This window comes from Pocillopora damicornis, chromosome 8 (genome assembly GCF_964200805.1).
Source record: "Pocillopora damicornis chromosome 8, jaPocDami1.2, whole genome shotgun sequence".
NCBI classification, from domain to species: Eukaryota; Metazoa; Cnidaria; class Anthozoa; order Scleractinia; family Pocilloporidae; genus Pocillopora; species Pocillopora damicornis.
In genome coordinates, this window is record NC_142677.1 from 5,166,289 (window position 1) to 5,190,772 (window position 24,484).

At 36.9% G+C, this 24,484-nt stretch overlaps 2 protein-coding genes and 1 long non-coding RNA gene across 3 annotated transcripts in view; all 3 read right to left on the bottom strand.

The window, feature by feature from the left end:
• Positions 1–8,050: 8,050 nt before the first annotated feature.
• Positions 8,051–24,484, bottom strand: part of LOC149041090 (uncharacterized) — a 166,395-nt gene continuing 149,961 nt past the window's right edge. The window contains exons 3-7 of the mRNA XM_089214687.1: positions 13,099–13,161; positions 12,060–12,098; positions 10,763–11,305; positions 9,964–10,360; positions 8,051–9,340 (exon numbers count right to left, since the gene is read on the bottom strand). Coding sequence (XP_089070813.1) covers positions 9,252–9,340; positions 9,964–10,360; positions 10,763–11,305; positions 12,060–12,098; positions 13,099–13,161 — 1,131 coding nt within the window. The 3' untranslated portion in view covers positions 8,051–9,251. The remainder of the gene's footprint in view (positions 9,341–9,963; positions 10,361–10,762; positions 11,306–12,059; positions 12,099–13,098; positions 13,162–24,484) is intronic.
• LOC149041091 (uncharacterized) lies at positions 20,930–21,633 on the bottom strand. Its single transcript, XR_016189121.1, has 3 exons — positions 21,540–21,633; positions 21,238–21,339; positions 20,930–21,028 (listed from the first exon to the last, which is right to left on the bottom strand). It is a non-coding gene; the product is annotated as an uncharacterized LOC149041091 (long non-coding RNA).
• Positions 21,699–24,484, bottom strand: part of LOC149041092 (uncharacterized) — a 111,725-nt gene continuing 108,939 nt past the window's right edge. Inside the window, exons 13-14 of the mRNA XM_089214604.1 lie at positions 21,842–21,934; positions 21,699–21,755 (exon numbers count right to left, since the gene is read on the bottom strand). Coding sequence (XP_089070730.1) covers positions 21,699–21,755; positions 21,842–21,934 — 150 coding nt within the window. The remainder of the gene's footprint in view (positions 21,756–21,841; positions 21,935–24,484) is intronic.

Below are 24,484 nucleotides of genomic sequence, written 5' to 3' on the forward strand. Positions count from 1 at the left end.
ATTTTCATAGCTACGTTTCAACAAAAATATCAAAATCCACAGAATTAACTGTATCTTCAAACCAAACAAACTAGATGGTTAAGAGAATCTGATATTTCTTCATTGTCTCGCAGTCAGCTATGTTTTCAGATTAACGGCCTCATAGTCTGTTTATCACCTCTATCAGTTTTTACAAATAAAGCTTTAACCTCAATGACTTGCTGACAGTTGGGACATGGATCCAAGGCTGTGAATATGTCTGCTCCACCTCTATACTTGTTTTTATCACCTCATTTTTGACTTCTGTGAGTATTTCACCAAAGCGACTCCTGCAATATTCCTTCGTGATAACATCCACCAGAGTCTAAGAAACCAAACGAAAACAAACAAGTTGATCATTGTTTCCTATAAAGATGGCTGGAGCAATATATCAAATCTAAGGGTCAATCTTTGGTAGTCATACAACATTGATTGCCACATCACACAGTGATGTTTCAAGCCATTGTTTATCAATTTTAAAAAGGAATGGGTGAAGTCAATCTTTAAAAAAAGGGAGTGATCAAAGGTCTTCACATTCCATACTTGAAGTGATCAGATACAAGCTGAGAAAACTATATGGAGATAGGTATTGTGGGAGTTAATTGTCTTGACCAAGTTCACAACACAACGAACCTAGACCTATCGATCTGGAGTTACCCAGCCAAACACCTGGCAAACACTGCAAGATCTTAGTGGGCGGAATGTTGTTAGTTGTTAATAAGGATGTCTATAGAGTGTTGTTGCCGTTTTGTATCCTCTCAATTAGTGTTTTTTTCCACCAATTAGTTAGTTTCTTTTGTTTTCTATATCACATACTTTTGTTCATTGTTGTTTCATTTATAATTATTGGCGTAAATTACACTTTCAGTCAGTTGTTTCGCGCGCATTAATTTTCAGTTTTTCCTGCGTATATAAACTCAGATTTCGCTGTTCAGGGGGCCTTTCTTTTCCTTTCTTTTCCTGTAGTCACACTCGTCACAGTTCGCTTTCGAGCAGTATCTATGTTATTCATTTCGTCTTCGGACAGAGTTTTCTCATCAAGTGCAAGAGCAGTTTTTGAGTAATCGTAACAATGTAAGTATCATTGTTTCGAGTTTGCTGTATTTCTTTCGTATCACCTTTACTTGATCAATTGCTGTAATTTTGTGTTTTTTTTAGTGTCAACCCTCATCGTTTTACCACATCAATAAATCGCCTTTTATCAGTTAATCGTGGTGTTGGAAAGTTACTGTTACCGTAGTTACAAACACTTCACCCATGTTCTCATGAATTCTTACAGATATCTATCTGCGTACCTCTACTTTCTATACTCAACCCACTGGAGTTCCTTCTTGCATCTAAAAAAAATCAAATGTGGACCATTACAGAAGAGAAAGTAAACCTAGTTGTTATTAAATGTTATACTAAACATCAAAAGAAGCTTGTTTACAGTACAGCGGTACTCCTTAGTATTAAATGTTATATTTTTTTGTCCTAATTGTTTTCGTTCGAATGATAGCAATACAAAATAACTGCATTGAGGTGTTTCCAGCCAAACAGGTGTAAAGTACTTTTTTTTTCAACACCTTGGGCTTGTGCATGAGAGCTGGACACTTGAAAGTTTATATGCTGACAACAAGCCTTGAATACTGATCCTCCACATCCACTCTAAGAATGGTAACACCACGACTCTTGTGAGACACGACAATGAAGAAAGATCGTCAAATGCCTTGTGGTCTTGAGCAGCAATCTCATAAGCTTCACCCAACATTTGGTATGAAATAAGATCACACCTGATATCAACAGTGAAGGAGAGCTTTTCAAAAAGTGTTTTTACGGCTTCTTCATCTAGTAATCAGCGCATGACCATCGAGGTTCATAATATTAATGATAATGCACTTTCCATGTGGGCAGCTTGCCATTTTATAGCACTTAGATATCTCTGTTTCTATAAAATAATCAAACTAGTAAGTCTTTTCTATAAGATTTTGATTACCCATCGAAAAGAATTTCTGAAGTTAACTTACAGTGTGATAGAAATATGGTAGGTGAAGTTATTCAATTGATGTGTAGACTCATAAGTATACCATGTAAGAGACTCATGGGATACATACACTATAGCCTCAATTTGGCACAAAAATATGCATGAATATTTCCCTACAGGCGTTGACATTATCTGTTCCAAATGCAAATAGTTTTGCAAGAGCAAAGCTCAAGGAAAACTGTGAGCTTCAAGGAACAGATAATGTCCAAGGACAAATAAACAAGTATATTTTTGCGCAAAATATTGTATTTATTGTCCTTCAAATATTTTGGAATGCGCAAAAAAAAATTTTACGAACAGCTTACTGTTTGCTGCTTGGGATGTTTTCTTTGAGTATTCCCTGGTACGGCTTAATAAGAAAAACAAATATTTCCCTTCTTATTCTTCTGTAATAACCATATGACAAAGACTTATCGTTGTGGACAGGAATATCACTGGTGATATCCTTGGATATCCCCCAGTTTTAGCTAAAGGATATTCGGTCACATGATGGTTAAGACCAATCGCATGCAAGTAAAATATTTGATGGATCATTAACGATGTTATACCAGTTGAAGGTATTTTATAACTCTTACCAGAAGGAAATAGACTAAGTTATATACTTCTACTCCTGCATGTAGTTATGAGCAAAGAAATGACTGTTTATTTACCATTTCTGATCAAGACGACTTCACACACCACATAGAATCACCACATAGGGTTTCTCGTGGTAACTAAGAAGGAATGCCCCTCCCCCCCCATTCCACATATACACACACACACACACACATATATATATATATAGGAAGTCTGCAAGTCGATTTTCGCGTGGAACAGTGCTCAATACGTTGAAGCAGAGCAGAATAATAATAATAATTAAACCCCTGAAGAGTGAAGCGATTCACGAAACAGGCTTGTCGGGAAATGTAGCTGCGTCCTTTTTTCCTCTCATAATATATATATATATATATTAGAAGTTAGAAGTTTGTATATATATATATATATATATATATATATATATACAAACTTCTAACTCTGAACAATGTCAAACTCGCAGAAAGTTAAGTTCAACATGTCCAGTTGTCTGAGCTCACCAGTAGATTTGCGTGATGAGGAAAATTGCATGGTGAGGAGTCATGGTTTCTGGAACTCCTCGATTTTGCCTAATTTGCTGCTGGTAGCGCGATTATTTCCCTGCTACACGCAAGACAGTCTACCTTTAAGGTGCCAGAGTGTCTCTGAGAGAAGTTTTGGCGGACTTGAGCCGCCATGTGTGCAAAGAAATGGACCTCTTGGATCAGATTCAGGAGTGACCTCGTCCTTCGGAAATGTTTTCGACTCCTCGTTTAACAATAGGACTGGATTCTTGGCTAATGACCCTTTATCTTCTGTTGTTGACTGGAAACTCGAGGAGAATGGAAGTCAGCCAGTGCGACGAATATCTCACGATTCTGTCAATATTTTCATCAATCGCCTGAATAAGCACCGAGCTATATTTTTGGCTTGGAATGCTTTCCTGGAAGTACAGCCGCCTAAGATACCATTGTCCGGTTATGGGACTGAAATACAACGGATTCTGTCACTTTCCTACGTATGTCCGCAAGCAGGGTCGGTCAGCGGCGCTTTTACTGGCGTTGAAAGGGCCAAGAGACACGCGTCGAGAATAATATCCGAATAACGTGGCTACTGTTAATGTCTGCTGGAGATATTGCATCAAATCCTGGCCCAGCTCTTAACACGCCCAAAAATAAAAGAATGAGAAACCGCAACATTTCTGCTGCTATTTGTCCTTCCTGTGAAAAAACAGTTCGGAAAAAATCAAAAGCGTGTCCTTTGCGAGGTCTGCATGTCATTAACACATGCTCGCTGTTCCAGACGTTCTAGAGTCGCTAGCTTTAACGTAAAACAAGTCCGTGCCGACACACCACTGACATGGACATGTAGCCAGTGTTTAGTATCCTTACTGCCTTTCCACGCATGCTCTGAGTTAGACACAACCACTCACACTTTTCTTGATTAAAACTTTGTTGATAATATTCAAGAATCCTCAGCTCCAACTGCAGTAATCTTAAAGTCATGCATCTGAATACTCAAGCAATGACGTCAACTTTCAATGAGTTTCTACTTACAATGAAGATCTATCCAATGGATGTTGCTCTACTTAGCGAAACATGGTTGGGAGATCAAAAGGAACTGCTTTACTACGTGTCAACAGATGGGTATGCTATACAGAGTTTCGCCATCGTGTAGCCACAAAAGGATCACTCCAATTCCTAAAGTCGATCAACCGAAGTCTGAGGAACACTTTCGTCTCATTTCAATTCTCCCCACACTATCAAAAGTCTTTGAGAAACTTGTCGCGCTGCAGATGAGCACCTTTTGTGAATCTGAATCAGTACTCCGCGATACAATTCCTTACTTTCGTAAGGGACAATCGACCAATACAGTGCTAATGGGTGTGCGCGACGAGTTGTTAAGAGCGATGAAAAAGGGTGAGGTTACTCTCATGGTGCCGGTCGATTTCTCTAAAGCGTTCGACACAGTCAACTACAAGATTCTTATAACACAGTTATCAACACTTGGTTTCTCGAAGCTGTTTCTGCGCTGGTCGAATAGCTACTTGAGTGACCGGTCACATTTCGTACAGATCGATGATCGTACATCTGAATCAGTGAACGTACGGTTTGGTGTGCCGCAAGGGTCGATCCTCGACCCAACGTGATTTAACCTCTACGTTTCCGATCTGCAACATCATCTCCCTTACTCGTTTGGTTCATTTTGAGACGCTGACGATCCTACAATATACTCCAGCTGTCCAGCTCCTGAGCTACAAAGATGTGCGCAAGAACTAAACTCCACACTAAACACTGTGAGCTCCGGTCTAATGACTCCCATCTAGCACTTAACACGAAAAAGACAAGACGATGTTGCTGTCCAAAAGCCGGATGTCACATGTACATAGTTTAGATAAGAATCGACCGCTTAGTATAATATCAGATAATACATTCAAGCAATGTTCAAGAGCTGTTACGGAACAATACATATAATAAGAAAACTTGAAAACTTTGTCGGTTATAGACTCAGAAAGCACTTAGTGGAGTCACTAGTGCTGTCAAAACTTGACCATTGTGACACTGTCTATTACCCTTTGCCGGAATTTCAAGTAAAACGTTTCCAACGTGCGCACCTAATAGCTGCCAGTTTTGTCCTGATTAGGTATGCAAATAACATTAATGATATTGTTAAGATAGGGTGATTACCAGTAAGACAGCAAAGAGATTTCCACGTTCTCAAACTTGTTCACCAGGCTTTGCACTCCCCCAGCTGGCCGTCTTCCGTACCACTAGATACAGTTAACTGAACATCTGCGATCTTTGCGGTTAGGAGCAGCAACAAGATTAATTATCCCAATGGAGAGGGGCACCTTTCAAGACTCTGCTGCCAAGTTATTTGATGTCCTTCCGGCAAATATTAGAAAATGTAGTGATTTCAAAGTTTACTGGAGGGAAGTAAACGCCTATCTATTAAATAACATTCGTAAATAGTTTGTAAATTGCATATAGAGTTGTATTACTATTACCAATCTCTGTTACATTTTTATACAATATACTTTTATAGTCCGATACTATATTGCTTTTTATATTGCAGATTTCATACTTTTATGACGTAGTTTTTCAATTTTTTAACATTGTAGTTTCTTAACAGGTGAAGAGCCACTAGGTGGATACATTGCTGATAAACCATTATTATTATTATTATTATTATTGTTTGTTATTATTTACTGACCGCATAGCCTTTCATAACGACAGCGCAGGCATCACCTCCTTGGGGGGTATGGGGTTAGCATGGCTCTCCGCAAAATTGTGGGAAATTGAAGCAGTCAAGACTTGCATTCCTTTCTGCTGAGCAGGAATTTCCACTGTAAGAAAGTGTTTGAGACGAGTATAATAGGAACAAGAAGTAAATCATATTCAGAAGGATAATTGATTTCATGGGTACTTAAGTAAAGCAGCAATTTATTATGGCAAAGTCAACCTTTGAATATAAATCAGAAGCTTAGATTGCGAGAAAGAATCGTTTCAGCGTGAGAACGTAAGATTTTAAAATTCGTTTGAGTGTCTCATGCTCAATGCTTGAGACTTGAGAGCTCTGATATTCACTGTAGATGACCTTAAAGAGATAATTGCAACCAACTTGCCGAACCGTTTATGCAACAAATTGATCATATTAAAGTTTTTACTCCTATTGTAAAATCTAACAGATTTTCTTGCGTCAATTTTGCACCAAGTAATGAACGATCACGCTTAACGCAAATATCGCAGGCGTGGGAAATAAACTTTCTTAAAAAGACAAAAAAGGCTCGTTTGATAGAACAACTTTCACTTGAAAATACACTTTATCAATGAGTCGACTTGCATTAATCTCTAGTTATTAAAAACATGTATAGTTTCTTTGCAAATACGCCGTGTTGGCGTCAAATGGTGTCACCAAAAACCTAAATAAAAACACTATAAATGATTTTCTTAAAACAGTACGCAACTGTATTGTGTAAGTGACGTGAACTGTCGCGTAAGATTCTGACACTGACATATTCGAATAACGCGCACATCGTGAAGAGTACTTAGTAACAATCACATATAAACAGTGCAGGGAATGTTTTTTTCAGGTTTAACGTACAAGGAAAGAATCACAGCTTTTTGCTTCATTTGAATCACTTCTTTATCAGCAACAGAGTGCGCGCTCAACTAGTGATGGGTCGATCAATTCGAAACTTCAACATCCTCCTCGGCAACTCCTCAGGCATTTAAATTTTGAAGATGAGTTCATTCAGATCCCAACCTTTATTTTGGTCGCCAAAAGAGATACATTACAAATGTTCGAGTTCCTCACTGTAAAGGCCTGTTTACATGGAGGTGGGGAACCCCACGTATGTGACGTAACCCGCCTAGCCGTGGTCGAAAAGTAAAACGCGTTTACATACAATCTCACAACCCCGGGTTGCTGGGGTGAGGTTTCTTGAGGTTTCTGTTGCGCTTGTAATCAAGGAACATAGGCGTCCAAAGATGAATTCTCGGACACGTATGCATTTATTCATAAAAGCCAAGGAACCGTTGACTTAATACGCTATAAGGAATAGTTTGAAATATAGTCGATTTACAGTGCTAAATAGTCCGAAATGTGAACATTTTACGCTCCTTGTGTGACCGTTGCCCTACCTGGCAGACCGGGCAACCCCCCTAGGCGGATCACCCCAGCTATCATGTAAACGTGATCAAGATAAGATAAGAAATTATATGGACAGGCGGGTTACCTCACCTACCTTGGGTCCCCCACCTCCATGTCATCAGGCCCTAAGTTACGTGCCGAGTTTTTTTTACCGCACGGATTTATCTCGCAAGCGCAAATCATAACATTACTAGCTAAATTACCATCCACAAACATTTTGCACGGGTGGTGGAATGACATGTAAAGTGGTTGCTAGGTTCCTTATCATTTGCATCACTGTTTACGTTTTCGATCCCAACTTGTTTCATTGCTATCAACTGGATTTGCTTTTCAAGGATTAATTCTCATAGTTGGAAAATCAGAAATCAAGATGGTGTTTTAAAACAGAAAGTAGCGTTTGTTCATGTTGTCTTTAAGATCTAAGTTTAAACATCTGTTCTCGTTCACCAATTCGATTTCAACCGACTTTATTAATTCGTAGACGCAAGTATTCAAACACTGCAAAGTTCCGTACGAGTGTTCATCGGTTCCCTGCTTAAAGTAGCGCGCCAGATAAATGTCTCTTGCTGGGTAAAGCTAACTATAATATACAGATATTGAAAAATTTACACAGAAAGTAAAAATGTTGGTTGATCATCGTTGTACATTTTCATTGATCATTTTTTTTTTTACAGTTTCAACCCTCGAATTAATCTTGCTTCGTGGACTAATTTGACTTCAGTTATTTTTGTTGCCATCTGTAACTAATAAGTCCGAAAATAATTCCTTAAAACAATTTATTCATAATTCTGTTCGAGCCCATTATTCACTTCGATGTCTTTTTATTGTCACAAACAAATAAATCTACTGAGACTAGGCCTACTAATATGAATTCCTATTTGGATCATCAAAACTGAACATGAAGATTCATAAAATTTACAAGCTTCTGATTGTATACATTCTATTTACATTTTTACTTACTTCTAATAAAATGCTATTTCACCTTCTTTTGCACATTTACCTAACCCTACATCTTTAATTAGGCATAGCATCATATATGAAACTTTTCGAAAACTTGCTATTCATAAAATTGACCAAGTATTAAAAACATACAAATTTTGGCGAAATCTTATGTTTACAGCTTACCATTTCCATTTCGCTTTGTTTTCGAAATTGCAAACAAGTTTTTTTCTCACTAAAGGTAAAATAAACTTGTAAACTATTCACGTATCATTCAGGTCATTTTAATATTGACCCTAGTAATGAACTTAGGAAAGATGCCGTCCTTGAAATATTCAAACAAATGACATAAATATACACCTTAAGAACTAATAAGTAAATCCTCTTTAAAAATTCCAAACAGAAACTTGACCCAGAAAATTTCGGTTTTTGCTGTATGCATCACGCACTTGACAGCAACTACAAGCGTAAAATATAAGCTAGGGACCATCTATTGCCGATGATATTCCCAATAGTTGGGTCAAACCCACTAACTATGGTGTGGTAGAGTCCTTTTCCATTAAGTTCTGTAAAACCAGAACAATGATAAATATCACATAGAGCCGATAAAATCTTAAGTTACAAACATGTGACTAAGGTGAGACTGGCCTCACTTTAACATGTGTTTCGTTAGGAGGGCAAGTTTTGGTATTAAACCAAAGCATTGAAGTCAAACAAAAACGTGCCCAAAGGAATAAAGGCAAACAATATAAACTGATAAGCCAACGAAGGTTGGTTACTGTATGTTGTGCTCAATCTAGGAACTTCAGCAATGACTGAAATATAATATTTTTACTATAAATATCTACATAATACTACTAGAAAAACAGCACCAATTATTTCATTAATCTTAAAATGGTGCTCTCTGACAATAAGTCTAATGTTTAGCGATCTGCATTAAAATATATCGCCTTTTGGCGTCAGTTTTAACTTCCACTACTCGATTCCATGTTGAAATTTTCTCTTATTCCTTGGTTAAGGCAGTTCATGTGTCCGGTCAAGTGATAAACTTAATCTTTCTTGGGACTTAAAAGGCATCTCCATCTTCATCGTCTTTTTCCTTAGGATCAGCTTCAGGATTCTCCGCTTCGACTGAGGTTTCTTTAGGCTCGTCTCCTGAATAGAAAGAAATAAAAAAAAGTTAAGCATCTGCAATATCATTATACGCGTCAGTTGTTCTTAAAACTCTAAAAAATAGTACCAGGTTTCATGACAAGAAACCTCTAGGAATACTTCTTTACTCCTGGATTGGTTGCTTATCCATCCACATTTTTTTGTAATTAAAGAAGACATATCACAAAATACAAACGAATCAAACCGTTTTGCTTCCATACCCCCGTGACAGCCAACATTTCACCATAAGGGGCCCATAATCTTCACATTTTTTCGATGAAAGAAAATAAACTGTTTCAATGATGCAGCTCAGGTTTTTCTGACAGGCAACAAAACTCTAGCAGGTGGGTGGGTATCAAGCCATCCGCTCTTCAGGGAGGTTAACCTCCGTGGATGACACACACCATTAGAATTAACGACCTGTTCATAATCATCTTTCAGTTATTCGAGGAACAATTCAAATCGGAAAGCTACACTCGGCAAGACCGATGGTGAAGGAAGTGCGTGGGGAAAAATTAAAAAATTATTATCGTTATTGTTTAAACATTATTCTGCGGAAGGGCGTAGAAGGTAGGGTGATTATTTAGTTTGAGCATCACTCGATATAAGAGGTTCAATGTACTTACTTAGGTTGAGGCCCTCGCTGACAACTGGGTAAGACGGCTTATTTAAACTGTCAACGCCTGAAATCAGAAGTGGTTCTCTCATCTCCAAAACAGCGCCATCCACAATATCTTTGTTAACTTCCACGTGACTCAGTTCCAGTGTAGAAGGAGATGAAGATAGGATAACATCTTCTCTGTAATTCAGCTTGAGATTCAAAAGTTCCCAAAGCTTAGTGATAACTGAAATTCTGTCATTTTCAACCACATCACATTTCAGGCTACTGAAGTAAGATATCTCCTTAGGTGTACAGTCTTGGCAACTATCTACGGCTAAAAGTTTGGAGCTAGGAAAAGCATCCCCAATGCTTCTGTCAGAATCATCAGTGCAGCTGAGGTCCAGGAAAATCCTATCCATATCCTGCAACCACAAGCACTATTTAGTAAATACCTTGCCACCCTTGAAGTGTGCAATTCTGTAACAAACCTTTCTAAGAATCCAGATAAGATTATAACAACAAAAACAAGAACAAAAACAAGAACATCAACAAAAACAAAAGAAACTGGGCAAACAAACAACAAAAGGTACTCCAAAAATATTGTTATGTGTAATGTTCAGAATAGTTCAAATCCCGTAATCCAAAAAAAGATGCGATTATTTTAAAAAATTAACTTTATGATCAAATCTGCTCAATGAAATTATAAGTACTTCACTGTGTGAATAGTTCGAACGTTTCACAAACTCTTCCTTGGGATTATAAGTTTTTAGACAGCTAAGTATTCCACATCGAAGTAAAATATAATGCAAAAAAAGCCTGCTCACCCATCGCGGACGTTTCGTGTTCCCTTGAAAGAGGAATTCGTCTCCTACTTGAACATATTTGACAACTGAACCAATTTGAACATTTTCAGCAATCATTTCTTCATTCTCCCAGGTATCTTTGAGATCCTTAGTCGCCAGTTGAAAAGCTTCACCCACGCCGGATCCTTCTTCATGGATCTCTCTTCCATAAATAATGATCATATCACCACTAGGGTGAGTTTTTGCTATTTCAACAACAACGCAATGCCCTTGTTTAGCTTTGCCTAAATCTGTTAATGTCACTCTGTCCATACGTTTGTTGATAGGTTTAAAATCATGATTCATTATGGAAAAATCACCAGGCGATTCTTCCATAATGTAAGGCTTAAACTGTTCACATCTCGGGCTGAGATGTAAACAGTTTAAGCCAAGCTCAACATCTGTCATCGAGTCTTTTCCACATTTGCCTTCTTCAACGATGTCTCTCGGACTAGTCATCTCTGTTTGGGTTTTCAACCTCTTTCCTGGCCTTTTAGGCAAACTTGCCGTCTTCTTCCCTCTCAGCTACGAGGAGAGAAAAAGGTACACAATGTAAACAAGAAGCGAAGTGTAAAAGTATTTTATCATTTCTTAGCCATAGTTGTATTGATAACACTCCGCAGTAGCCTTTGCTGAAAGGAAAAGAGGTTGAAGTAGGGTAATGTAAAAAAGATAAGAGATAGGAAAGGTGAAAAACGCAAAGGACAAAATGTAGGAAACTTCAGCATTAACCCTTAATTGGAGAGAGATGTTTATCGTTTTGTCACGTGCGTAGAAAAAATAAAGTTCCCACGAGGAATCGAACTTCTAAATTTTTCGTTTATTTTTCTATGTTCCGCGTTCACGACGAAAAAACTACTCTCTCTCTTTAACTACCAAGCTCAAAATTTATAGACCCCTCTATTATCAATTACTTGTTACCCTTACAATACGTATTTGCTGAATGTTTTCTAGTTCAAAGTGTTTTTCTGTTTTGTTCTTCTTCGTCTTCTTTTTTCAGTCAAGTACAAGCTGCCAGACATGAAATTAAAGTGCGATACCGTCTCTCAGTTAAAGTTGGGCTGCAGGTACATCACTGATTGTTTTGTTGCACGGCAAGTATCTGTAACACGTCATCCGGCAATATATTTATCATTCAATTACCACACATCCTACAAGAAGTGTAACTGTAGATGAATTCAGAGTGAGGGTTGACGCATCACTCCGCTCATACGACTGATTTTTGAGATTATTAATAAAAATTTTTTCAGAAATTTACCTTTATAACTTCCAAACATACCTGTATATCTAACTCTCTTTCAAGTGATAGTTTAGTATCCTGAAAGTAAGTCAAATGATACAACAATCAGTCAATGCACTGAAAGCTACACATCATTATTGTTATAAGAATGTCAGTTGTTGCTTTACCCTCTCAGAACCATGACTAAGCTTAGAGCTGCAAAGAAACACTGACAAAAAATGTTTAAGACACATTAGATAAACAAATAAACGTTATTCATCAACCGGAAGGACCGTATTGGAAAGAAAAACTGTGCTCGAGGGTGGAACTCAAGACAGACAGCACAGTTTTTTCCCAATAAAGACCGACCTAAGCTGGTGAAAAACAGTTTTTTTTTCCTGAAACTTGACGAAATGTTTGCCAAGGGAACCCGAAATATGTTTGACATTTCTGCGGCAGTTTGTATTTCATGATAGTTTTTTTTGTCTCGAAGAAGGTTTTTCTTTTCGGGATGATAAAATCCGCTGTCGCTTGATAGCCTTCGCTTTCTGAATCCATAAATGTGAGTCACTTGTTACAATATTTACATCATTAAGCCTCTCTCGCCTGGTCTGAATGGGAAAATTACGACTGCTGGAGGGCGCGGAATTAGCCAATCAGATTCGAGGATTTAAGATTCCAGACCACTGAGATGCTTGAGGAAAAAATGATACACAATGCAAATTGTGGATATCACCCTTTTCAGCCTGCTAAAGTAAATCTTTTGGAACACAGCACGGGTAGGAATGCACCACTTGACATGCTTCACAATAATGAATACTTTTAAATTCATGAAGCGTTTTAAATTCAGCCAAGAGACTACCAGCGAGGAAACATTGTTTTGATCACATCTGAGATGTAACGAAGAAGATCAACGAAGTTCAGCTAAATAAGTTCGTGCTAATACAGGAGTGTTTACAAAATGCACATAACATGAAGCTCGTTTCCTGACATATACCATTTGACGTAACTGTTTATGTCAAATAGTGAGGGTAAATATTAACCAATGCGGAATTTCTACTACAAAATTAAACTTCTTCTGGAGAGCAACCAAACATACCTTGGCATCAGCTTCGAACTTTCTACGCAGGCTCTTTACAAGCAGCTCGATTTCAATGGCCGACTAGGAAAATAATTAAAAAACACTCATGAGTTCACTGAACAGTCTTACTCAAGAAGCTAAAATTGACGTAGTTTTGCAATGGCAGTTTCTGAACAGAGAGGGAGAGGATTTGAGCAGCTACTACTTCAGCTAGAAAGTAATGATTCTCAAAATAACAACAGAACGAGACAGAGATAGTCAAAGGTCAACCATTTTTCTCTAAGGGCTACAGTCTATGTGAAATCTGCCTCGGCTGCAGCCAACTCTATTCTATAAGGTTTGTAGCTAAACATCTCTAAGAGTTGTATTTTAAAAAAGTCCACCAGCTAGTCTGCATTTACGCTGTTGAGTGGAAAGAGGCACTCCTTACGAAACAACACGAGCGAGGACCCTCAGGCAAGGCTTCTCTTCAGTTAATCGAATCGAAATCAGTTAATAAAACTCCATTCAGTTCATCATTTGAAACCTTGACAAAACTCCATTCACGAAGACAAGTGAGGAATATCACCTTATACAACAGTCCACTAGTAAACTGCGTGTATGAATACTACTGGGTGAGTAGAGGCGGCGCACATGAAACAACGCTGTGACCCTCATCAAGAATTCAACATTATCCACAATTCAAGACACTTAGTATGTAGCATCCAACCAACATGTGCTTAGCAGATGTGAAATAGCATTCACAGTAAAGATAATAAAACCTACAGCGAGTTTTATACTTTTCAAAACAATCATAGTTAGCCCTATGAATGGCATAACACAATGACGTTCTTGATGAGGCTTTTCCATATCTCTTTTGAGGCAAACTAAAAATGATAATCCGATTTCATGAGAATGACATCCTCGTGAATTAAACATTGCATTCATCTGAACAGCAACTGAACTATTATTTATCTTGAAGAGAGACAGCACAGTTAGAAGATACATGTACATGCAAATCGTAAGTATTTTCCACGAAGAGAAGCAATTGAATGCGGTCAAATCTCCCAAATGCAAACTGCACTCGGCAGCTCTTCGTAGCAAGAGATCACAAGGAGTATTTTTGTATGCAGAATTTAAGCTACTAGGCAAAAAGGGCACCTTCGCTTTAAAAAAACTATTATAACCCTCATGACTGAGCGTTCGATGGGCTTTTCAAGCAAGGCAGTAGCAACAATCTTTACACACCATGACAACTACATCTTCAGGAGTACGTCACTGAATTTAGAGGACATGGTACATCACTATGACTAAAGTTTATGCTTTGAGTGAACTCTACATAAAAAATTACAGTTGAGGTTACTACGTACCAAGGTTTCTATTGAAATATTGAAATCAGCTCCATTATTGAAATCAGCTCCATTATCCACCAGCAACTTAAAAATATCACAGTGACCAATCTCGACAGCTTTTTGGAGTGGATTCAAGCCATGCTAGGAAACAAATAACAAAATGAGAAAGAAATATGTAAAGCTTACCTTCCCTAATTTAATGACCTAAAGAAAAGTAAAGTTACATGATAAAATCTCCTTTTGGAATCAACTAAATATATCATGGAAAGTCTGACCATAAGGTATTTACGCACTCCCCAGACTGTGTCAGAAATCTCACTCGTTCGCTTCGCTTCGCTCACAAGTTCGATTTCCGTTACTACCAAATCGTGTGTAAATACCGTACGAACAGACTTTACATGAAGTATTCTTTATATATGATACTTTACATGAAGTATTCTTTATATATGATAATTAAATTAAATTTAACCGGCAAATATAAACCAAGATGATGTTGGGCTGTTCAGTAATAGATAGAAGATGACGCAAAAATATGGTGAGAACAGAACAGTTGCACGTGGGGCACAGCGTACTCAGTCAGTCGACCTTTTCACCTGAAAAATCGCAGTATGCAGATAAAACAACGCGATCCATATCCGAAATTACTTCATCGAAAGAGAAATGAATAAACTTCATTTTTGAAAGGCCTCTGTGATCTATTACTAAACAGACCCACGGCAACTTGGAATCTATTTGTTTTATATAATAGAGACGCGAAAGGCTGTTTTTGGCCACTTCATCTATGTGTCTGTCCTCCAACAGATCTGAGATATAAACCAATCAAAATCTGGGTATAATTCAGCTCATAATACTATAGTATTTGGAATGATTCTTACACATGATCTATATGAGAACAGACTCACAAATGACGTCACTGTCAACAATATAAATGTTTTTGAATAAACATACATATAAAAAAAAACAGATTCCGTGTTCCTGTGCGTCTGTTTCGAAATATCACAGAAGACGTCAAAATATATTTAAAACTAAAAAGTGGTACTCGAGGCACAGCTGCACGTGTCACTGACCGTATCCAACTATTTAAAAATCTTTCTCCTTTTAAAAATTTTCAACACTCACCATGCAATTATCTAGCAGTAAAGTCTAGTAAACAACGACTTAATAAGGGTGATTCTGTTGCACGCATCCGAAAAAATCGAAGGCATTCACAAGTTTTACACTTCTTGACAAATTTACCCCTTTTTTCGAATAAAAATATGTGGCATCGAAAGATTTTCTAACGAGGTTTGCTTTGCTTTTTATCCATGGCCTAGGTCAATGCAAAGTTCTCTTCCAGTTTAACCGCGAGTTTTTCATTTCCGGTCCGATTGGAGTACACTATTTGGTACTCAAAACATTTCAATGAAAACTAAATAAACTAAGTAATACTCTATTCGGAACAAAAATAGACTTCTCACTTTTCGAGCAACAAAATTGGTTTTGGAGTAAACGATAGTTCGATTACGAAATTTTAAACGTAATACGAACTACAGCTGGAATATAAAAACTTAGCTTAAAGTAGTTTTTGCAATGATAATTACAAGTGTTTATTTCCTTAAAGTATTGTTTAATAGAGATATTTGCTAAAAGACCCTTCTCCTTTAAAAAATTCAATACATCGCCACGCAATTTTGTGGACGTTAAGTTTAGTAACACCACTCATCAACGCAAGACATTCATAACTTTTACGCTTATAAAGAAGTTAAGCCCTTTCCCGTCTCGAAACTTTTTTTCTGGCCAGGTTTCCATAGCTTTCTGTCCAGGTTTCCTAGTTGCTCTTAAGCATATCATCTAATGACTTGGGTGGCACCATAACGCGTCGAAAGGAAATCGAGAAAGAAATAGAAAGAGCTCGCAACTTCCTGCAACGTATTACTCAACAGCAAAAAAATCTTTGAACAGCCATAAAAAAATTTTACTTTCAAACTCTGACTTAACATATACAATTTATGCTTCTAACGTACCAGTCCTCCTTCGTTGATATTAGCTCTGTTCTTTATAAGCAACCTTACAATATCAGTGTGACCATTCACTACAGCCTGAACGAGTGGAGTGTCCTTCAAAATATTGCAAAGAAATAACAATGAGATAGTGCAGTAATATATAAAGCGCCACTCATAAACGCAACAAATTCATAACTGTTAAGCTTCTCAAGAAATTAAGCCCTTTCTTGAATAAAGCTACCGTCTCGAAATATTTTCTGGCCAGGTTTGCCTTCCTTTCTATCCCAGTTTCCTTGTAGCTCGCAAGCATATCATCTTATGACTGGGATGACAATATAACGTTACGAGAGAAACAACGAAAGAGAAATGGAAAGAGCTCACAACTTGTTGCAACGTTTTGCTTAACAGCTCCAAATTTAAACAGCCATAAAATATTTGACTTTTAAACTCTGGCTAAGCTCTCCATAACATATACCATTTATGCTTCCAACGTACCCATATTCCTTTGTTGACATCAGCTCCGTTCTCTATAAGCAACCTTACAATATCAGTGTGACCATTCACTACAGCCTGAACGAGTGGAGTGTCCTTCAAAATATTGCAAAGAAATAACAATGAGATAGTGCAGTAATATATAAAGCGAACAGCCATAAAAAAATTTTACTTTCAAACTCTGACTTAACATATACAATTTATGCTTCTAACGTACCAGTCCTCCTTCGTTGATATTAGCTCCGTTCTTTATAAGCAACCTTACAATATCAGTGTGACCATTCACTACAGCCTGAACGAGTGGAGTGTCCTTCAAAATATTGCAAAGAAATAACAATGAGATAGTGCAGTAATATATAAAGCGCCACTCATAAACGCAACAAATTCATAACTGTTAAGCTTCTCAAGAAATTAAGCCCTTTCTTGAATAAAGCTACCGTCTCGAAATATTTTCTGGCCAGGTTTGCCTTCCTTTCTATCCCAGTTTCCTTGTAGCTCGCAAGCATATCGTCTTATGACTGAGGTGGCACTGTAGCGTTACGAGAGAAACATTGAGAAAGAAATGGACAGAGCTCGCAATTTCTTGCAACGTTTTACTCAATAGCAAATCAAAACTTTGAACGGCCCTAAAAAACCTTTTAAGATCGTATTTCAGTTCCTGTTCGATGGAGATACACTTGTAGGAGGTTGCAAATTTGAATGAAAGGTGCAGAAGTTAAATTATATTCGATTGGAAAACCTGATTTAAATTATGGCTGGAAAATGAAAAGTGAACCTGGAGTAGCATTTAAATGGTAAATACCATTTTAAATATAGGTGTTCCTTTCCTAAAAGTACTGTTAAATAGAGGAAATTTTTTACATCACCATGCAATTATCTGGTAGCAAAGTCAACCAAACAACGATTTAATCGGGGTGAGTCTCTCGCACGCATCCGCAAAAATCAAGGCATTCACAAGTTTGCACTTCTTAACAAATTTACCCCTTTCTTGAATAAAACTATTGGTCTCGAAAGATTTTCAGACCAGGTTTGCCTTTCTTTTTATCCATGGCCTCCGTCGATGCAAAGTTCCCTTCCAGTTTAACCGCGACTTTTTCATTTCCGGTCCGATTGGAATACACTATTTGGCACTTAAAACATTTAAATGAAAACTAAAAAAACTAAGTAATACTCGATTAAAAAAAAATAGACATCTTACTTTTCGAGCAACATAATTGGCTTTGGAGTTAACGATAGTTCGATTCCAAAATTATAAACGTAAAACGAACTACGGCTGGAAAATGAAAACGTAACTTAAAGTAGTTTTTACAATGATAAATACGAGTGTTTATTTCCTTAAAGTATTGTTAAATAGAGATATTTGCTAAAAGACCCTTCTCCATTTAAAAATTTCAATACATCGCCACGCACTTTTCTGGTCGTAAAGTCTAGTAAACAACGATTCAGGTACGGTGAATCTCTTAAGCGCGTCTCATAAACGCAAAACATTCATACGTTGTGCACTTGTTTAGAAATTAATCCCGTTTCTGAATATAGCTTTGGTCTCAAAATACTTTCTGGCCAAGTTTCCTTGCTTTCTATCAAAGTTTTCTAGTAACTCGCTTGTATATCAAGAATGAGGCAACATAATAACCCCCCTCACCACTGACACGACTTATGTCCAGCTTAGCCGAGGCCCGAGTCATAAAAAATCTTAAAGAAGGTTTTTCACTTCTGATTCGATGGATATACACTTTTAGGAGTCTGTTAATTGAAATGGAAACTAAAGAAATTAAACTATATTATTCTCGATTCGGAAAACCTGCTATAAATTATGGCTGGAAAAAGAAAAGTCAACTACAAGAAGCTTTACGACGATAAAGATAATTTTAAATACAAGTCTTCGTTTCCTAAAAGTACTGTTAAATAAAAGATTTCCTATTAAAATCCTTCTCCTTTCACAAATTTTTTAACGCATTACCACGCAATTATCTGACAGTAAAGTACAGTAAACAACGATTTAATCGTGGTAGATCTGTTGCACGCATCTTAAAAATCCAGGAACACGCAAGTTCTGCACTTTCTAATAAATTTAGCCCTTCTTTGAATAAAACTATGATCTCCAAAGACTTTCGGATCACGTTGGCCTCTCTTTTTATCCACGGCCTCTGTCAGTGCAAACTTCCCGTCCAGTTAGACCGCGACTTTTTCATTTCCGGTCTAATTGGCGTACACTATTGAGCGCTTAAAATATTTAAATAAAAATTAAATAATTTAAGTGATACTCGATTCGAAAAAAAAACTGACCGGTTACTTTTCAAGCGACAAAATTATCTTTAGAGCTAAGGGTAGTTTGATTCCCAAATTTTAAACGTGAAACGAATTAAGGCTGAAGAATGAAAACTGAACTTAGAGTAGGTTTGCAATGCTAAATATGTGTTCATTTCCTAAAGCTATTGTTAAAAAGAGAAATTTGTTACGAAATCCTTCACCTGTTAAAAAAATTTCAATACATCGCCGCGCAGTTTTCTGGTCGTAAAGTCTAGTACGCAACGATTCAAGCATGGTGAACCTCGTGCACGCTTCTCATAAACGCATAACATTCATGTCTTGCGCCCCTAAAGAAATTCAGCCCTTTTCTGAATGAAGCATGGTCTCAAAATATTTTCTGGCCAGGTTTGCCCTGCTTTCTACCCAAGCTTCCTATTAGCTCGCAAGCATATCATTTTATGACCGGGATGGTACTGTAACGTTACCAAAGAAAAAAACCAGAAACAAATACAAAGAGCTTGCAATTTCTTGCAACGTTTTGCTTAACAGGAAAAAAATTTGAACAGCCATAAAATATTTGACTTTCAAACTCTGACTAAACTCCTCATAACATATCCCATTTATACTTCTAACTTACCCATCTTTCCTCGTTGAAAAAAGCTCTGCAAATGTAGAGTACAGTAATATATACACCGCTTTTCTCTTCTATAATGACCACCCTAAGGATACATGCTTAAAACTGCTTTTAAGACTAATACTTTCTGCTACAAATTTAATGAAATTTAAACTTACTCTCAGACTCTGACTTTATTCTTTATAACATATACAATTTATCCTTCTAACGTACCAATCCTCTTTTGTTGACATCAGCTCCGTTCTCTATGAGCAACCTTGCAGTATCACTGTGACCTTTTCTTGCAACCTCACAGAGTGGAGTGTCCTTCGAAATATAGAAAAGAAAAACAATGAAAAATTATAGTAATATATAAACCGCATTTTCTCTTCTTTAATGACCACCCTAAGGATATATGGTTGAATCTTCTTTAAACACGATTACATTCTGCTACGAATTTAAATCTTTATTTATACAAATCTGCTTTAAAGACGGCTACATTCTGCTACAAATTTATATGAAATTCAAACTCTTACTCTCAGACTATGAGTTAACTCTATATAACATATACAATTTATCCTTCTAACGTACCCATCTTCCTTCGTTGACATCAGCTCCGCTCTTTATGAGCAACCTTACAATATCAGTGTGACCATTTCTTACAGCCTCACAGAGTGGAGTGTCCTTCGAAATATAGAAAAGAAAAATAATGAGAAAGTATAGTAATATATAAACCGCATTTTCTCTTCTTTATTGACCACCCTAAGGATATATGGTTGAATCTGCTTTAAAGACGACTACATTCTGCTACATATTTCAATGAAATTTAAACTCTTACTCTCAGACTCCGACTTTACTCTTTATAACATATACAATTTATCCTTCTAAAGTACTAATCCTCTTTTGTTGACATCAGCTCCGTTCTCTATGAGCAACCTTACAATATCAGTGTAACCATTTCTTACAGCCTCACAGAGTCGAGTGTCCTTCAAAATACAGAAAAGAAAAGCAATGAGTAAGTATGGTAATATATAAGCCACATTTTCTCTTCTTTAATGACCACCCAAAGGATATATGGTTGAATCTGCTTTAAACACGACTACATTCTGCTACAAATATAAATGAAATTTAAACTCTTACTCTTAGAATCTGGCTTAACTCTATATAACATATACAATTTATCCTTCTAACGTACCCATCTTCCTTCGTTGACATCTATCTATGAGCAACCTTACAATATCAGTGTGACTATTACTTGCAGCCACAAAGAGTGGAGTGTCCTTCAAAATATGGAAAAGAAAAACAATGAGAAAGTATGGTAATATATAAGCCGCATTTTCTCTTTTTTATTGACCACCCTAAGGATATATGGTTGAATCTGCTTTAAAGACAGCTACATTCTGCTACAAATTTAAATGAAATTTAAACTCTTACTCTCAGACTCCGACTTTACTCTATATAACATATACAATTTATCCTTCTAACGTACCCATCCTCTTTTGTTGACATCAGCTCCGTTCTCTATGAGCAACCTTACAATATCAGTGTGACCATTTCTTGCAGCCTCACAGAGTGTAATGTCCTTCCAAATCTAGAAAAGAAAAACATTGAGAAAGTATAGTAATATATAAGCCGCATTTTCTCTTCTTTAATGACCACCCAAAGGATATATGGTTGAATCTGCTTTAAACACGACTACATTCTGCTACAAATTTTAATGAAATTTAAACTCTCACTTTCAGACTCTGACTTAACTCTATATAACATATACAATTTATCCTTCTAACGTACCCCTCCTCCTTCGTTGACATCAGCTCCGCTCTCTATGAGCAACCTCACAATATCAGTGTGACCTTTTCTTGCAGCCCCATGGAGTGAAGTGCCCTTCAAAATATAGAAAAGAAAAACAATGAGAAAGTATAGTAATATATAAGCCGCATTTTCTCTTCTTTAATGACCACCCAAAGGATATACGGTTGAATCTGCTTTAAAGACGGCTACATTCTGCTACAAATTTAAATGAAATTTAAACTCTTACTCTCAGACTCTGACTTTACTCTTTATAACATATACAATTTATCCTTCTAACGTACCCCTCCTCCTTTGTTGACATCAGTTCCGTTCTCTTTGAGCAATCTTACAATATCAGTGTGACCATTTCTTGCAGCCGTAAAAAGTGAAGTGTCCTTCAAAATATAGAAAAAAAAATGAGAAAGTACTGTAGTAAATACCGGTGCAGCGTTCAACCAACTCTTTGCTGCACCGGTATCGCAGAGGTCATGGGTTCAAATCCCGTACGGACCTGAATTTTTTTCAGGTCCTATTTTCAACTACTAGTTCAGTAGTGTTCTTAGCTGCGAGGATCTCTTAAATTCGTTCTGTAGTAAATGGTTGAGTCTGCTTTTCGGACGACTATACTCTTCAAATGTGTTTTAAGCATAAGCTCCGAAGTAGTATTACCTTGTACAACAGTTAAGCATATGATAATAATTCAATTTAATGGTAAGAAGGGGCACTAAGAATGGAACAACACAATGAGCCCCCCTCACCACAGACATGGCTTCTGTCCCTTCCTGCTTAACCACGATTTTCAAACCTTTTAAGACAGTTTTCAGTTCCGGTCTGATCGAGGGAGCTGTTAGAGGCTTTACATTTAAAGGAAAAATATATAACTTAAATAATACTCGTTTCGGAAATAATACGCATCTAACTTTTCAAGCGACAAAATTAGTTTTGGAATCAACGATAGTTTGATTATTACACGTGATAAGAATAATGGCTGGAAAATGAAACCTGAAGTGGGCGCAATTTTCAACGGTAAATATCATTCGAAATATGTGTTCTTTTCCAGAAAGTTTTGTTGAATAGAAGAATTTGTTACAAAATCCTTCTCTTTTCACAAATTTTTTAACACATTACCACGCAATTATCTGGCAGTAAAGTCCAGTGAACAACGATATAATCGTGGTAAATTTGTTGCACGCATCTAAATATCAAGGAATTCACAAGTTGTGCACTTCTCAACAAATTTAGCCCTTCTCTGAATAAAGCTATGGTCTCCAAATATTTTCTGACCAGGTTTGCCTTTATTTTTATCCATCCTGTCCAGTTAGGCCGCGAATTTTCTTATTTCCTGTCCAATTGAAGTACACTATTTCGCGCTTAAAATGTTTAAATAAAAACTAAATAATCTAGGTAACACTCGATTCGGATAAAAACAAACATATTACTTTTAAGCGACCAAATTAGCTTTAGAGTTAACGATACTTCCATTCCCAAATTTTAAACGTGATAGGACTTGGAGCTGAAAAATAAAAACTGAACTTAATGTAGTTTTTGCAATGCTAAATCTAAGTGTTCATTCACAATTCAGATTTTTTTTAACTCGTGAGACGAACTTCGGCAAAAAGTTGGGACTGCTTGTAGTCGGACAAAAACTAAAATTGTGTGTTCCCCATGAGGGATGAAAGCTCAGGCTTTGCGGTAATGTGGTCAACTGACTCTCTGCCACTCTACTAAAGAGAACGCTTTGGTGAACTTATCCTGTAGAAACTAAGGTCATATGTGTGTCAATGAAAACTGCTTAGATCAGCAACGTAGTGTGTGTGTAAATAGATTAAGAAAGATGTTAAGTTTTAGGCTCGACTTTTCTTTTATTCAACAATTAAGATTAAAACTTGCAATGTGAATGTGGCTACCATTTTGATGAACTCTGTTGCTATTCATGTTCAAGCACTGTTTTCAAGATTGCCATCTTGCATGAAAAACATCAACTAAAATGTTTTGAAATAAATCTGTACCAAGGTTGTATGACCATACAAGTTATACTAACCAAAGGTAAAAAATCTCAAAAGAAAGGAAACATGTTTTCGCTTAGAAGCTAATAGTACAATAATGAAAGAAGACTGAGCTCTTGCGAAGATTAAAGTTCACAGTTTGATATCCTTCATAACTGATTAAAAAATCACGTGTGTACAGTCGTCAGCTGGTTTATACATGCATTCACCTCACCTTGTGAAACATTGTGTAAAGTTCTGTAAATGAACAAAGATTCTGCCCTCAAGGATCTAACTTCCAACTATACATAACAAACACACCTGGCTCTCTTTATTCTCCACTTCAGGACGACGACTCTGAACAGAGACATCATCTGGTAATGATAGGTGAATATGCGAGTTCCCTTGTTCAGAAAAGAGCCTCTGTCCTTGGCTTAAACCTTCCTCTGAATCAAAGACATCTCTCTCCACACCTCCATCAGTCTTATCTTCATTCTCACAAAGATCAAACCAACTGGCGAGACCTTCCCCTACAATAATTGCAGGCAAAATATCATGGTTCACGTAAGTTTCCTTGTTAATGACATTATGCAGATACTGAGTTGGTTTTAATAACGGAACAGGTTCTTAAGATTTTCCTGCTTTAGAATAATCCTAGTCTTAGATCCAACTTTCTGGGAAGTTAAGGGATGGCTTATAAATGGATGGGATTGTATTTGGAGGACATAGAAGCTGCATTGACTAAGTTTGAAAGTGAGCTAATAAAAAATACACCACTTTTCTCAATTATTGCACTTCTTTGATTTAATGCTACAGCTCTCACTACTGGTATTTCTTCAAACAAGTTTCTGATAACTTAAAATAGAGTTTAAAACCAAATCTCTATCAATATAACCCCAGATTGATATCAATTAGAAATAAATGTACAATTGCCTATGAACACATAATTCCTAGCCATAA